The sequence below is a fragment of the Diadema antillarum genome, unplaced genomic scaffold (assembly GCF_040938485.1).
Source record: "Diadema antillarum isolate AM-2024a unplaced genomic scaffold, OU_Dant_1.0 seq00000533_RagTag, whole genome shotgun sequence".
Classification (NCBI taxonomy): Eukaryota; Metazoa; Echinodermata; class Echinoidea; order Diadematoida; family Diadematidae; genus Diadema; species Diadema antillarum.
Genome location: NW_027271484.1, coordinates 181259 through 197104, shown reverse-complemented (window position 1 = coordinate 197104; position 15846 = coordinate 181259). Strand labels below are relative to the sequence as shown.

The 15846-nt window shown below is 39.7% G+C and overlaps 1 protein-coding gene across 2 annotated transcripts in view; it reads left to right on the top strand.

The window, feature by feature from the left end:
• Positions 1-5617: 5617 nt before the first annotated feature.
• Positions 5618-15846, top strand: part of LOC139734579 (UTP--glucose-1-phosphate uridylyltransferase-like) — a 38371-nt gene continuing 28142 nt past the window's right edge. The window contains exon 1 of one of the 2 annotated variants that reach the window (XM_071645362.1): positions 5618-5747. In XM_071645362.1, coding sequence (XP_071501463.1) covers positions 5724-5747 — 24 coding nt within the window. In that variant the 5' untranslated portion in view covers positions 5618-5723. Of the gene's footprint in view, positions 5748-13987; positions 14195-15846 lie in introns of those variants that run through there. The other variant, XM_071645360.1, reaches the window with a different exon arrangement.

The following is a 15846-nucleotide window of genomic DNA, read 5'->3' as shown; positions in this document are numbered from 1 at the left end:
CTGGTTATGTTGAGATATCTTTGATTCAAGCTGCTAAAAAACAAAGAAAATAGTAAGAAAATAGAGGATATTTTTAATAACTTCTAGATTATCCCTTGTTATGTTACAAATGAAGTATTAATGGAAAGGTTTAATTTTGCTCTATCTGGTGATGGACTTGCTTTGAAATGTTTGAAATTGGCGCTTAGACCATTTTGCAATAAAACTCTTCATATGTATTTTTTCAATAATAAGTACACACACACACACACACACACACACAAGAGTACTCTCTGCTTACAGACACATGTACATGTATGCCACAGCTATATTCTCCGATAGATTACTCAGCAGTTTGATGATGTATGAAACGATATGTGGTTGTGTATGCTATGACTAAGAGTGCCAGGAGTGGATGGTGAAATGTTTTGGATGGTGTGTGTGACAGAAGGAGAAAGGGGCAACTCTGGATTAACTTTCAGGAATTCGTCATTTTGAGCATTTCTTTCCCCAAATTGTGGCCAAGGGTGAACGAGTCTTGAAGGTATGACTGACATGACTTAGTAGATGGTAGAATTTTTAGAGGCCGTTTTGGATTATTTCATTCAATGCCCTGTACTTGACTTTGATTTGTCATAATATACATGTATACTGCAGTCACATTGGACTGGGACCAATGCTTGCTACAATAAAAGTATTGCCTTCCTGCACACAAGTTGCGATCAAAACATAGACAAATAAAGTACAAGTCCTCTGTGAAGGAATTTGACCCATCTTAAAAGTCAAACGCCAGGATTGCTTGCAGATTGCTTCAGAGAGCGGCTCCTTTCTCACAAAGTGAATCGAATTCTCTTCATTGTAATGGCCTTACCACTTCCCCCCTCCCTCTTATTTTTAGCTACCCAATCCGTTTTCTCCCTTTTGTCATTATCAACCCTGCCCTCTCTTGTGTCTACTCGGTGCATGCATGGTAAAGCTGTCACAGGGTAAAAGCCAAGGGAAAATGTCATGGGTGAATGTCATTGGTAAAAAGAACAAGGAGAAAATGTCACAATTGAAAAAGTCACAGAAAAGAATTAAAGGGTGAAATTGTAGGGTACAGAAGTCAAGGGTAGAAATGTCTTGCTTTAAAAAAAAAAAAAAAAACAACAACAACAACAACAATATCGAGGGGTAAAAATGTTGGATAAATGCCAGGGGTAGGCATGGTAGGATTGTCTGCAGTGAAAATCTCGGGTGTTAATGTCAAGGATGCAGATTGGTGAACTGCTTGATTTGAGTGTCTGTTTCACCTACAACCAGCACTTTAATATCTAAAACAATACAGTGAAATTGAAAGATAAACTTGTCAGCACATCATTTTTTCACAATCAAACTTCATACTCATTCATACTTTATAATAGGTACAGGGACAACTTTCAAGCACTACCGGATAATTTAATTTCTCAAAGTTTCTATCCGTCGGATGTCCGTTCACGCTCTCCAGCAAAGTGTGGCAGCTGCTAAGGACGAGCGGGAGAAGAAGGAGATTGTGTTGGAATGAATGAATGAATGCATGCATGCATGAACTAGATTTAAGCACTCTGAAAGCGCAGACCTCCGCCAAGCGTGCAGCTCATTTCCACCACTGATCTTGTTGTTCCATAGAAATTTAAGTGCTTTCTACCCCTACGTACTTATTGCATTGTGTGCTGAAAGTCGCTCGATTTCCCAATATATAGGCCTTTGTTACGTCATAAACCTTCAACTGCACGGCGCGCCTCGCCCTAGCAGAAACCAAAGGCAGAAACTAGAGCACGCACTTTAGTGCGCGCATGCAAACCTCAAATACGCGCAGCCTGAACTCCCCGAAGTTCATTGACCCTACCTGCCAAAATATCAAAAATCCTTCATAAATTCCCCCCAAAATCTCGGATCACTACCAAAATTTAATCATCTGTTACTTGTATCATTCTAAACCTTTCCTGCAAGTTTCATCCAAATCCGTTAAATACTTTTTGAGTTATTTTGCACAAGGACAAACACATAAACACACAAACCAACGGTAACGAAAACATAACCTCCTCCCTTGGCGGAGGTAATGAATGAATTAGTCAATGAATTCGAATTTATTATGCGATGCAAAAATAATCATAAGGTGCGGTCAGACTGGCAAAAGATCGCGATCTTTAAAGGCCATGTCACACCAGCCTTGCGTGCGACTTGCAAAGAACAATTTTGACTACCCGGAGGTCCCCGTAGATGATCCGCACATGACAGTACCTAGCATGTATCTCAAAAGTAGTCGCTCGGAGGTGCGCACGCATATTTTTTTACCCGCAACCGTGTTTAGGCCCTGTCACACCTTTCCGGGCAAGCTACTCGGGCTTGTTACGTGTAGGGATTTTCTAGCACACCGGACATTCCTGAGGGCGGAAAGGGATTTGTGCGAGTCAGCGCATGTGCACCTCCTCGCCACAAGCCCGCGTAGCTTGCCCGGAATGGTGTGACACGGCCTTTAGATCTCGAAGTTTTGCCAGTGTGACCGCAAACTTCCCGCGAAACTTCTCGCGAAACTTTTCGATCTGTCTGCGGGCGGTGTCTCCCAAGCGCGAGGCCATTGTCATACATGTACAGATGTGCATTGTTACGTCACAATCAGTAGCCATCGGACTGCGCACTCTTATTTGCGCGCGTACGAATGGCCCAAACTTCGCATTCTCGATCTCTTGCCAGTCTGACCACGCGTATCGTACATGTTTACAAATATAATGCACTCACATGAAAAAAAAAAAAAAAAAACACCAATACGCAATTTAGAACCAGAAAATAGCACGAATGCTATAGTCAAGTCTGGTGCCCCTTGCAATTCAGGTATAGCAACAATTAAAGCATTTTTGTTAAATTTTTCCTGAGCAGAAAATGTGTTTCCATGGTTACTGTTAAATAGTTAACATTCAGTAAGATAGTCTAGTGCTGATAAAAAGCAACGATTACATGAACAATTATTACGTGTCAGTTGAGAAATGATAATGGTGTTAAGTTGCCACTTAAAGGTCCTGTTTACCTTTGGGAGCAGTGATTTAATAAATGTTCAAGATATCACTTTTGAGACGTATATGTAGGTCAGTTGTAATACAAAACATACCATATCAAATTTTTTGCGATAAAGCCTAAGATATACGGAGATATCATTATTTTTTTAATCATTAAACCATAACTGTATAGACGAGTTAGTCTAGAAACATTATTATTATAACTATTGTTCACATTTTGTACATTTAACAATAACATCGATTATACTGGTTCAAATTTTTACATTGGTTAATTTTCTATCCCTAACTCACATTTTAGAACTATTTTTAAGCACTAATGGTGGGATTTGTTTCATCTGCAAATGGTAAATTATGCCTTTAAGCCATAGTGTTCGAGGCACCTTAACGCCCTTATCATTCTCACCCGACGTAGGCCTAACTGATGATTGTGTTACGTATAATGATGTATACTTCTTACAAAAACAAAAAAGTATTTGTATTTATAAGATAAACATATTTTAGCAATATCGTGAGCACATTAGCTTTCTACCTAAAGGTCTCCCTTTTCCCCACATACTCGCCTTAAATTTTGACATTCTAACGATTATCATCTTCTTTGTCCCTTGTTCTATGACCATGTTGAATAATTATTGAACGATATTGTGGCAGAGCATGGAGCAAATAGTTCTCATGAATTACATGATACATAAAACTTTATGCAGAGTATAAGCATGAAGTATCTCATAATTGAGATTCCTGAATAATGGCCTTGACCTTGTACTTAACTGAGTGTTCTCACGTTTGCCATACTTTTGTTTAATAATTTAGTACAAGTATGGTACAAAAGGAAGATTAACTTTTCTAGCTCCACCCAAACTTTCATACCGTGTGTGATATTGAGGGTGCATAATGGCTGCGTGAATGTCTTTTATATAGCAAAATAAAGATACTTTGTGGTACAAAGTTTCGCAGTCGATATTTACGACACTCTTTTTGCCTAGGCCCTATACATAATTTGATTTTGGCATTTTGACTTTTCCATGTCAAATGAATATCAATGTCTACTCCAATAAAAGCTTGAACATCTATACTTCATGGAGATATCCATGATTTGATTTTCTTCCTTGTACGTTATACCTGATGTATAGATTGGAATCCTCAGCAAATTATCTTAAAAGTAAAATTATCACTTGAACTTGGTAGGTTATATATGCGCAATAGAAAGAGCTCGACTTGAGAGTTGGTCCCAAAACAGACACCAAGAGGTAGGCCTACGCCGCGATCACACTCAGTATACCTCCACATTACAACTCACAAACTGAAATGTGTCAGCTATAAATAACCATCAAAGGAGCATACTTTGCACCCCATGAATTCTAGTTATAACTGACAAAAGCAGTGTCCATCTTGCGTTGCCATGGCGACCGGCGATAAAATTACGTTAGGCCTTGCTCACGAAGATTTTGAGATAAAATGAGTGTTCGCGTCACAGTGGACCGGAGCTGTCATAAAATTGTTTTTGAACAGAGAGCGTCTAAAAACAAGCCGGTGGGGAGGATGGATGGAAACAATTCTTAGTAAAATGTTGACCGATGAGAAAATGAAAGGATGACTCGTAGTGCGGTCGGCCTACAATGTCTTAATTTCTTATCTTTTTGTGATCGTGAATTCTGTAATCTCATTGGCCAATCACGCCATCCATGCTCCACTGTCAAAGCAGGCATGTTGCGCCTTTTACTCTCACAGAGAAACAAGGATATTTCAAAGTTGCGGCACTCAATGATCAACTCTCTATACTAACTATACATGAGTGTTTACGTTTATTTTTTTATTTTTTGGTTATTACCATTCTGCCCCTTTGCAGCATTAATGATTCGATCCGGGGCTTGGCCGCATAGGCCTCTCCTGTGAAAACTGTATAGGTGACTATATAAAACATGTCACCTCAGATAATACAGCAAAATTCAGGGTTAAATGTTTATAATAACACTGTGTGTAAATTTGAGAAGGAAACTTAATTAGACGGTACCGGTATCTAAAAAGTGAGATTTGTTGAGTGTACTATCTAGTATTTGTTTTGCATAAATCTATGTTTTATAATTCTCTCATGACATAGGCCTACATCTGACTTACATTGTTCAAATTGGAGAAGTTGATATTTGTTTGCCACAGGGGCTGCAGAACAAGTTTCCCGTGTGGGGGAGTGGCATGGCCTGAGGGGGCATAGCAATGGGAGGGGGAATCAAGGGTCAATCGTTACCCCTCCCCTCCCCTCCCCTCCCCTCCCACCTCCGCCCCTTGGGGGACGGTTTTGGAGTTTTTATGATTATCACTATTTATTCAATATTTTGTCGTTTTTTTTTTTCCCTTTATGAGCCAAAGTGTGGTTGTCATTTAAAAAAAGAAAGAAAAAAGATGAAGAGATGTGCCACATGCAGTTTTTCACAGCACATTCGTGATCGAGTTGTGGCAGAGAATTCAATTGTTCTGTGGCATGCGATGCTATCACGCAGCGGGCACGCGAGGCATCACACGCAATCGACAAGTGCAGGGCCTGGCGCCGCCAAGTAAGGTGGGAGACCGTAGAAGTCAGCGACTCGACTCGCTATCGCTAGCGAGATCGACGCGCGACAACATAATCCAGCTAGCTAGCTATAACTCGCCACGTTCATGAAACCACGCACGGTCCCCACCTACCTCCCCCTGATCTGACCGACGCCGACGTACGTCATGAGTTCCCCAGTCCAAAGTCAGGTACACATCTTATCTCGCATCGTTTGCTCTTTTGTTCTTTCGGATCGATTTGCCTAAGTGCTGATCAAATATTTCCGTATGTGCTAAAACAAAAACACTAAAAAACAGACGTTTGTTTGCTTGCTTGCTGGGTCACCCGATCGGTAGTCCCATCTATATGAATTCCTGTCGGTTTTGACGTGACTTCGCTGCGTAGGTCTTCTTCACTTGTCCCATAACTCCTAACTGGTTACTTCAGCTAGTCAGTAGAGGAAGAATAGGCTATAGCATGCTAGAGACCATATTGATACTCGATTAGAAACTAGGCTTGTCTAGTGAACTAATCAGAAGTGAATTTTAGTGGACTAGATGTATGTGGACAACCAAGAAGGGTAAAATTTAGGGCAGTCGTGATCATGAGCGCAATGTCAATGAGCATTTATTAATATTTATCGAAAGCTTAAAATTTATGTTAATTGTGAGTCTTTTCGAATGGTATTTCTTACTCGAGACTATGAGTACTGTGTCTCTAATCTAAGCTTGAATCAAAGCTAACGAAAGACGAAGGTCTGTATTCCCACAGACTAAGATTAAGAATAGACCTGTGGCCTAGTGACAGAAAAAAAAAGAAAAAAAGAAAAAGGTGTGTAGATCTAGATCTGTCTAGCTTTCTTCAAGTTCTGTAAATCTTCAAACTAGACTAGCCCTAAAAATCTGTCTGGCTGGAGGAGCTTTTTATCATTTTTTTACTGTTGCGGTGTATAGGAGGGGATTCCGTGAAGCCAAATCAGTTCGGGAAACCCACTCACAAGGGGGGCCCCTCCTTATAAGTAACCCGTCCCCCTTATAAGTAACCCCGTCCCCCTTATAAGTAACCCCCGGGGCACCCCTTATAAGGAGTCTCCACGCTTTTTTGCAATGCAACGCGAAAATGAAAGGACTGCGGCAATTCGCTTGATTATGTCCATAAAGCTTCACAAGTTTCCTAGTTACGAAATTTGAGCAAAATCGGTTTGAGGCATCATATCTAAAATCATGGATTTAAATGCGATGTCAAACGACCCATGCGAATGCTGAAATGCGAGCGATTACTGGCGTGAGTGTCGCCAGGCGCGGCGGCGCGGCAATGCTTGAGTGCAGACGTGGCGACTGAGTAGTTCATTCAGGTGGCAGCCATAGCCACCTGAATGAACGAAAGTCTCCGTACTCAGTCGCCACGTCTGCACTCAAGCATTGCCGCCCCGCCGCGCCTGGCGACACTCACGAAACTGAAATTAGCCATCTAATATTATGCAACAAATATTTCAGGCAACTAGAAGCAAAACATCAATGTACAAAATTGTATGGCAAGTTGAATGAAGTCTGATGAGAAATGCAGTTCCTAGATTGCACAAGACCACAGACTGTCTGACTGACTGACTGACGTACTGACAAACAGACAGACAGAAATGCATGCACACACATACAATAACCAACTTCTTTCAACTTACCACAGTCATTGCGCCTTGATTTTTAGCCCCTGCGTTGAGTCTGCTCACATAATATTATATTGACCGAAAGATCGGTCTGTATCTGTCCGTCGGGGAATGTTCCGCGGAGATTGCGTCTGGCTTCACGGATCCCGTCCATATATGGAGGACAGCGTTAATGGCAAAGTATAAAAGAGTCCTCCGGACAGACGGATCTTTCTGTCTAAATATTATACAGCTAACTTCAGTTTTAGCTTGTGCAAGCAGTGCACACCATGATCTCTTTGCGGAGAGTGAATTTGTTCTGAGCGACAGCTTGAAAGTCGACATCAATGTTAACACTTTCCAATGTGAGTGATTGGAAATATGCTATTTTAATGTATATTGTACATTGTATATCCTGTGATTTTAATGCAATTTGATTCAGTAGAACTTGAGATATCTACTGTATGTGGATGCGAAAGTACATTAGGGCCTGAACTTTTTTTGTACACTTTCAAGTTATCTACTCTAGCTATAGCTAGATGATCTACACTGGTGAGTGCATTTCCATTATAACAAGAAGTTTATTTTGTCATTTCTGGTGCCATATAGATCTAAATCTTGCCAGAAAAATTCCCTACCTGCTGCCACTGCGGTTGTATTCCCGGTTTGCACTGTTAAGTCTAATATTGTAGAAAAATTGATGCAATGTGTGAATTTAGGGCTTATAGTTATAGTTAAATGTACACTATAATTCTCAATAGATTACCCAAATTTATCATTTTCCTTCTAACATTTCTGTGATATGCACTTACAATGTACATACAAAGAAACTGAGATGAAAGGACACATTTTATACAAATGTAAGAATAGGAGCAAGCCTGTGAGCTCAGAAACTGCACACAGCTTATTTTTCATATGATGCCACTTACAAGCAAAATTATAAGTAAAACATGAACTTGAAGCATATGAAAGAACATTTTATTCCTAACGATACTATCAGAACATGGATTCTTTTCGAGTACGGTATTGGTAACATATAAGTGGACATTTTGAATTTGATATTTTGTACCATGTACATTGTACATAAGTATGTTGTGCTGGTTATTGTGTCAGTTGCCCAGCCATTTTATCTTACTTTGTCATGCATCTGTGTTTCCTGAATGTCAACAGAGAGAAAATGATTACCTCACAAAGATTTTCACCGTAATGCACCATTGCTGAATATGGACTAGACCTTGTGCTATATTTCGATAGTGAATGTACCTACGGTACTTTGTAAATTATTTTTGTTTTGTTTTGTTTTGTTTATTTTTTTTTAATCACAAGGACTTTGACCAGAAGTCAGACACAAACCAGATCTATGTACGTGTAGCCATAAATTATGTATGTGGAACATGGGGCTTCAAATTTAACACAGATTTATTGCAATCCATAAGTTTGTTTGTTTGTTTGTTTTTTGAGTGTGTGTATTTGTACACAAATTCTATAGGTCAGACAGACACATGGTTAAGGCAGAAGGAAAAGAGTAGAATTAAATTGATGCTGTTTTATCATCCCAATTAATATTTGGTAGTACTTACGTGTAATTGGACTTACCCATATAGCCATTGATATCATCATTTTTTAGGTAATTTAAAGAGATTTCATGATTGTCATTGGGTTACATGTATAACTTATTTATGTTTGTTGTTGAGTAAAGTCAGTTCTGAATATCTTACTCATTTCAGAGCAATGGCTATCAAGGGAGTTACATGTAGGTGAGCAGATGATAAAGTAGGTTATACGTAGTCTGAGATGATCTTACAAGTACTTTAACCTGCTGAATACTAGTCCCAAGTATACTCGGGCAGGTGTCTATGGGAAGTGCGTATCATAGCAAAACCAGCCCGTCCTCAATGGGTTAATAGCACTTAGTATTTGTAAAACTGACATATTTCCTTGTTGAAAGTCTGAGCTTCAAAATATTTTCAGATGTGGGAAAAAGGACAACCTGTTTGGAGCTTTAATAGCATTTTTAAGCTGTAAATTGTGTGATCTAGTGCATATTAAGTGTGATATTTTGGCTAATTCTGACATAAATACACGTACATGTATCAGGGCTCGACCGTAACTTTTTCTCTAGTGGCCTGTTCAGGCCACTGAAATCTTTAGATTTGACATTCTGGTGGTCTAAGATAAAAGGAAACATAAGCTCCAAATTAAGGTATTTTTAAGAATCTTCTTCACTGGAAATAGAAGTGAAAGAGAAGTGGATGTTGTGTTAAAAAGGTGACTGCAGATTCAAGTTTGTTCATAGCGGATCCGGGGTGGCCCCCTTTGGGCCATGTAGGGGCAAAATGTGGAGCAACTTCTTTCGTCATCTTCTTTGAAAATGTATGATCAAATTTTCTCAAAACTCACCAAAATGTTATATCTAGAGTGATCGACTAAACATTGTACATATATTCACAGTATATAAATGGGCACCATGCCCCTTGGACCCCCAGGGGACCCCAGAGCCCCCAAATCAGAGAATCTGAAAAAAAAATATCTTCTATAAAACCAGAATTGCTCTGAGTAAGTGCAATCTACATTAGTGTACATGTGAGAATATACTTTCAAGTTTGTTTATGCAGGGAAGTTTTAGAGAGAAGGAGAAGAAACAAGAATCTCTACTGTGTACCCAGGCTCCGTGCTGCCAAGAAGTGGCATGCTCTATCGCAGGTGTTAATACATTGCTTTGACAAAAGACAATACTTCTGTCACAAGTATGCATCAGTCATGAAATACAACATACCTAGCCAACTGTAATCGCTGTCCCCTTCGATATTTTGGCAGCAATTGTTTCATGTGTTAAGAATATTAGGACACATGAAAAAGACTAGTAAAAATTGTACTTCTTCCACTGTAAAATGCTACTAAACATGCCGAAATGCACATTAGCCAAATACTTCATTTCCAAGATTTAACATTCAAGTGCTAAACCTTGTGAACAATATTATGCACATTGGATGTGTGCAGGATGGTTATACATGTATGTTAACTCTTTTATGAGATACATTGTACTAATACTCCTTCTCCGAAATGACCCCGTTTACAGTGAGTGAAAGAGCCGGGCTCAGCCGCGGCTGAGCCCGGCCTTCACTTCACTGTAAACGCACAAAAGGCCAGATGCGATACCGGTACCGAAATCGGCCACGCATTTGGCCAAGCTCTAATGGTAGTCGGCCTTTTCTCACTCTAAACGCAAACTGGGCCGAATGCGGTACCAAATTTAGTCTGGCTTCCAGACCCTCTGCTCGTACTATTTTGCTATTCAGGATATTAACGCCCTCAACATCGAAAACTAGTATAGTTTAAGGTGGTTTTGTCCTGCAGAGGCCTTTGCCTTTGGCAAAGGCGGCGACGAAGCAGAGTCTAGTTGGCAAAGGGTCTGGAAACCAGACTATACCACATTGCCACCGGCGCCCTCTCAATAATAGTGTTTGTTTACAAGCAGAGCGCCACTACGACAAAATATTGAAAGGTTTGAATTAAAAGCCCGGCCCGAGCCCGGCACTGTAAACAGACAGAATTGCGGGGCTCGGCCCTGCAATTGAGGCCGGGCTCGGCCGCGGCTCGGCCTGGCCCTGCACTGTAAACGGGGTCAAGGAGATATGAAGAAAAACTTAAAGTAGTAGTTTTTCTGTACAAGATTGCCACCAATTTCCATACAGGATTTCAACATTTCCCATGAAATATTGCTTAAACGTGTTAAAAGCAGAAACCTCTTCTTTGGTCTTCATATCCAAGCTCTATGGAAGAGCGGTTTGGAGCTTGGAAGAGCGGTTTGGAGCGTGGAAGAGCGGTTTGGAGCTTGGAACATCAAAGCCAGTGAAATGCTGAGAAATCATTTGTCATGAGCACTATAGAACCTTTGCAAATTTGCACAAATTGCAGAGATGCCACTCCTTCTCTATAAACACCTCCCTGGGTAATCAATGGAAGATTCAAGGGTGGCTGGATATATCCAAGTGCATTGTATTATTGCCTCAATTGTTGAGGCCGACCACACCTCCAAGCAAGCTTTGGCTTTGTTAAACTTTGTCAGAGATATGCAGATTTGAATGGAAAATAAGAATTTCACTTCTTTCACAGTGGCTTTTGTTTGGGACTGTGGCGTGCTGTTGCACTTGAGTGGATTGGTATAATACCTTAAGAATTTAGAGGGAACTGACTGAACTTCCTTTCTGCAAGACGTTCGAAGGAATGCCCCCCCCCCCCCAAAAAAAAAAAAAAGTTTTGAGGTAAAGATAGGACAGCTGAATGAGAACATGTCATCTCAGGTATTTAGGTCCCCTTCTAGATTCAGTGTGATAGTCTTCGGGACAAAAGATTGAATCAGCAGGTGCTGCAAATTGTGGATTGCTTTCTCCTCCATATTTTCCTCTTGAAAGTTCTGCAATGAGCATTCGGTTTTTCGATACCTGGAGTTCCGAGTCGTCTTGCGCTCCAGCATGATTTGGTATGACTGGCTCCACAAATATGAGAAGTGTTAGTCAGATGCTGACACACTAGAGGTATTCCACTCTCACAGGACTGACTACAAGCAAGTACACGTGGGGTGCAAACAGGTTGACTTTGGGCATTCGCTCTTCCTACAAAATGTCTTGGAAGGCGATCTAGGTGAATTCTCGAAGGTATGGAAAAGATTTCTGTGCATGTGTTTTACCTTCCACATTTAATACAGGGGATGTGCATATCCATGAATTGTCAACTTCACATTCAAATATCTTTGCCTGAGTTAAATTACCCGGGAATAGAAGTGGGTACCCGGTACATTGATTTTTAACTCCGAGACTGGAAGTCGTAAAGGAAATTATACTGTATTGCTTGATTAGTCTTGATTTAAAATACATTCATGGCTGCTTACAGTGTGGAGTAGAGCATTTGTAATTACAAACAATGGAGGTTACTGTATTTGATTAAAGCAAGTGCATTACAATTAGCTGGTGCTTGGGGATGCTGTCTGGTGTGGGGTGGAAGAAAAAAAAAGGTAAAAACAAATGTGTGTAGTATTTGATTGTAGTCTGCAAAATACTGTTTTGTCATACCGAACTTTTAAATTTAATTTTCTCTACACTCTTTATGGAACATTACAAATATTGTGTTGTTCATAAACAGTGTGCACTGTTATGAGACATGATACAAGGAAAATGAATTTTCTGATAACTGTCTCTGTTGAGAATCTGTCTTTTTGAGAGTTCAATATCTGCTCATTGAACTTTACAAACCTTTTGATCAAGCTGAGATACACAAAGCATGCTCCATGGCAGCCATCTTGTACCAGCTCTGCGCAGAGTCAGTGAGATCATGGCGAGATCAGCACGAAACTAACTCCTTGCTTGAGAGAACTCGTACCAGGGTTTTAGGGTAGGGGCGAATGTGGGTCGAAAAGGGGTTAGGGTGGGGTTGATGTAGGATGAGACAGGCGGGCATTGAAACAAGATACCAGCATTCTTGCTGTAAGCCATCTTGCACAAGTCTCCTGCCAGCTCTGGCATTAGCAGGGCTGCCAACATTGGAAACTACTGTAGTAGTTGAGAGTGAGACTCCCATAGGCCAATGCTGTAATTTAGGAGTCAAAATGAGTGAGATCAATAGAAATGCATGCAAATGAAATAAAGTTTTAGAGTGAGAAAGGACCAAAATGAGTGAGTCTCACTCTCAATGAGTGAGAGTTGGCAGCCCTGCATTAGTTTGTGTGAGGTTAGATTGAGCAAGGAGGTGTATACTAGGTTTAAGTGGACTAAATCTAGCTTACACTACTCCAATAACTTTTTACATGTGTGAAGCTGCATCATCAGAAACTTTACTGTGAAGTCTTGATTTTGAACCTTGAAAAGGTTCATGACTTACAAGTTGTATGTATCTAAACCATCATTCCACCACTGAAACCCTTTAAATGAGTCACATTTGTGAATTTAGCAATAGATAAAGCTTCTCTTTTTATGGCCTATTGCCTATGTACATTTGCCCCATTTACACTGAAAATTTACCATGTAACATTAGGCTTAGAAATTCCACACAATTTCAACCTTTTGAGGACGAATCCCGAGTATACTTGCGCAAGTGTCTATGGGAAATGCATATTGTAGCAAAATCAGTCTGTCCTCAACAGGTTAAAAGTTGGCATAATTGGCGATGTAAAATCAAATAGAATGTAAATTGTAAATTTTTTCCCCCTTCAGAAAGCCTGTCACTGTTGATCCTCATTTGCATGTTTTGCCAAGCTCAGCTTTTCAAATGTGCCAAATGTTCTTATTTTTGTGTTGTGTTTATGTATAATAGTAGGCCTAAATGCATATAACATTATTGCATATTTTGAAGTTCAAACTGGTATACACCTACCATTCTTTGAAGTTGTGTGCAATACTCTCTTGTACTCTCTTGTCTTTGCCAGCCAGCTGTTACAAGAAATACCAGGGTGTTTGCACTATGTACATATTTTGCAGGAGGTCAGTAACAATGAGGTAAATACTGAAAGGTTACTGTACCTAACGAAATACAATTTCATATCACCAAGGCATTGATGAGTGTGATAATTTTTGAAACATATCTGTGATAGCCCATTGGTGCTCCAAAGTGGATGTGGCCCAACCTATTTATCTAACCCTGCTGGATAAATATGCAGTCCTCCCAGATTGTGTACATGTGCAATTTAGACACCACTCCTGAATCAATTGCAAAGTTAAACAAAGCTCCATGCCTGTCCATTGGGACTCCCCAATGCCCCTTGGAATTGCTGCAATATTACGTGAGGATGGCTCCATGCTTCTAAAGGAGAATAATGACCTAGTGCTCGCATGAATATAAAACATCTGCTCCAGCGACGTATGGTCTCATTTCAAAGAAGGATGAGGCAAAGAGTGGGCAGTTTGAACGTCACCACTTCTTGGCTACATGGATAGTTACAGTATACAGAGCGAAAAGTTGCGCTGTCTGACAAGGCCGGAATTTGACTACTTCTTAAGCGTAGACTCTGCAGACTGTGATGTGAGTCAGAATGTTTCATTTTTATTTATTTTTTTCTTATTTCGATAATAGGCAAATCCTTTAAAACTCTTCAAGAACTATTGTAATTTTTTGAGTAGAAAGACAAATGACATCATTATTACACACAGGACTGACAAGTCTTCTGGAAAGGATTTGTTTGGAGTGTCATGTTTACTGTAACCCTGCCATTTATCCAAAGCGCCCCCCCCCCCCCCCCCCCCCCTTAGCCGAATGGTGCATCAGGAGCATGCTGGCTCTCTCTCTCTCAAAAAAAATCATGTTAATTAAAACAATAATAGTAGTAATAATAGCAACATAATGATGATGATCTTTATAGCATAATGATAATGGTATTTACAGCATAGCTATGGTAATGCTACCAATTGTGAAAGAAGAGTAAAAGTTGAAAGAAAAGAACAAAATGGTGTTAGTTAAACTTTCTTTATATTCTTTATACTCATGCCTGCACTATTGTGGAAAATTGGATGGGAAAATTGTTTTTCTTTTCTGAAAGAGCAATTCTTTTATATGTTTCTTCAAGATTAGAATCATAAAATGAATTGGAAATTGTCTTAATTGCCATTTTTCTACAACATTTTTTCCTCACATGGTGTGATTAGGTATGTCTTAAAGTTTCCATTTCATTACATAAAACCTTTGCACACTTTCCACTTTCTACTATAGAATAACCATTGAGAGGATGATATTATTGCTTTGTAAGTCAGTATACATCATAAAGAGAATGTACCTTATACTTAGTAAATGTATAAACTTTCAGCCTAATCTGATAACTTTGTAGTGGTTTGCTCTTTAGTTTTGAATGAATAGACCCTTTAAACCTTAAAGCCTCATTTCTCAGTAAACACTTTTTTCAAAGGGTATACATTCTTTCCATTATTTAGATGGGTTAAATTAGTATGGGTTGACTAAATCCCATATCGTCTTACAGCTTAGAGTCTGCTCTTTCAGAATCTGCCCTTAACCAAAAATCCATTTCTGGCAACCTTTTGGTGGTTTTGTGATGCAGGGTCACTTACAATTAAATGTATGTTCATTATTATAAATGCATTCCACGCTGCATTTCTCATGTTGTACTGATCCTGCTCTGTGAGAAGTACTGACAGGACTTCTCATATCATGTTGACAGAAAAGCAAAGAAATTTTTTTTTCTTCATCCCCGCAAAATATTGTTCATCCTTGATCTGATATGATAGCCATCTATCCAGTCCTTAGCTATTGAATGGACCTGGGATACCATGCAACATGAAAGATCAGGGCCCCATTTCATAACAAAGTTGCTATGATGGCAACTCTTGCTGGAATGGTAATTGTCATAGTAACAACAAAATTCCAGCTTCCTGACTGGCTGTTGCTAAGGGAAGTTGCTATTCTACCAAGAGTTGCTATCCTTTAAACACCTTTTTTTTTTTCCTTTTTTTTTCTTTTTTTTAGATTGGGCCCAGAGGTATTGTAAAGAGGAGAATGAGAGTTTAAATTGAGGGCTGTATCAGGAGGATGACATTTCTTTTGGACAAGAGTGGCCATTCTAATACTACCCAATAGTAGACATGAAACCAAGTCTCTATTTGAGCTGTCAGTGTATGACATTCTTTTCTTCAAAGTGTTTCTCCCAGTTCTACTTTCTTGCTATT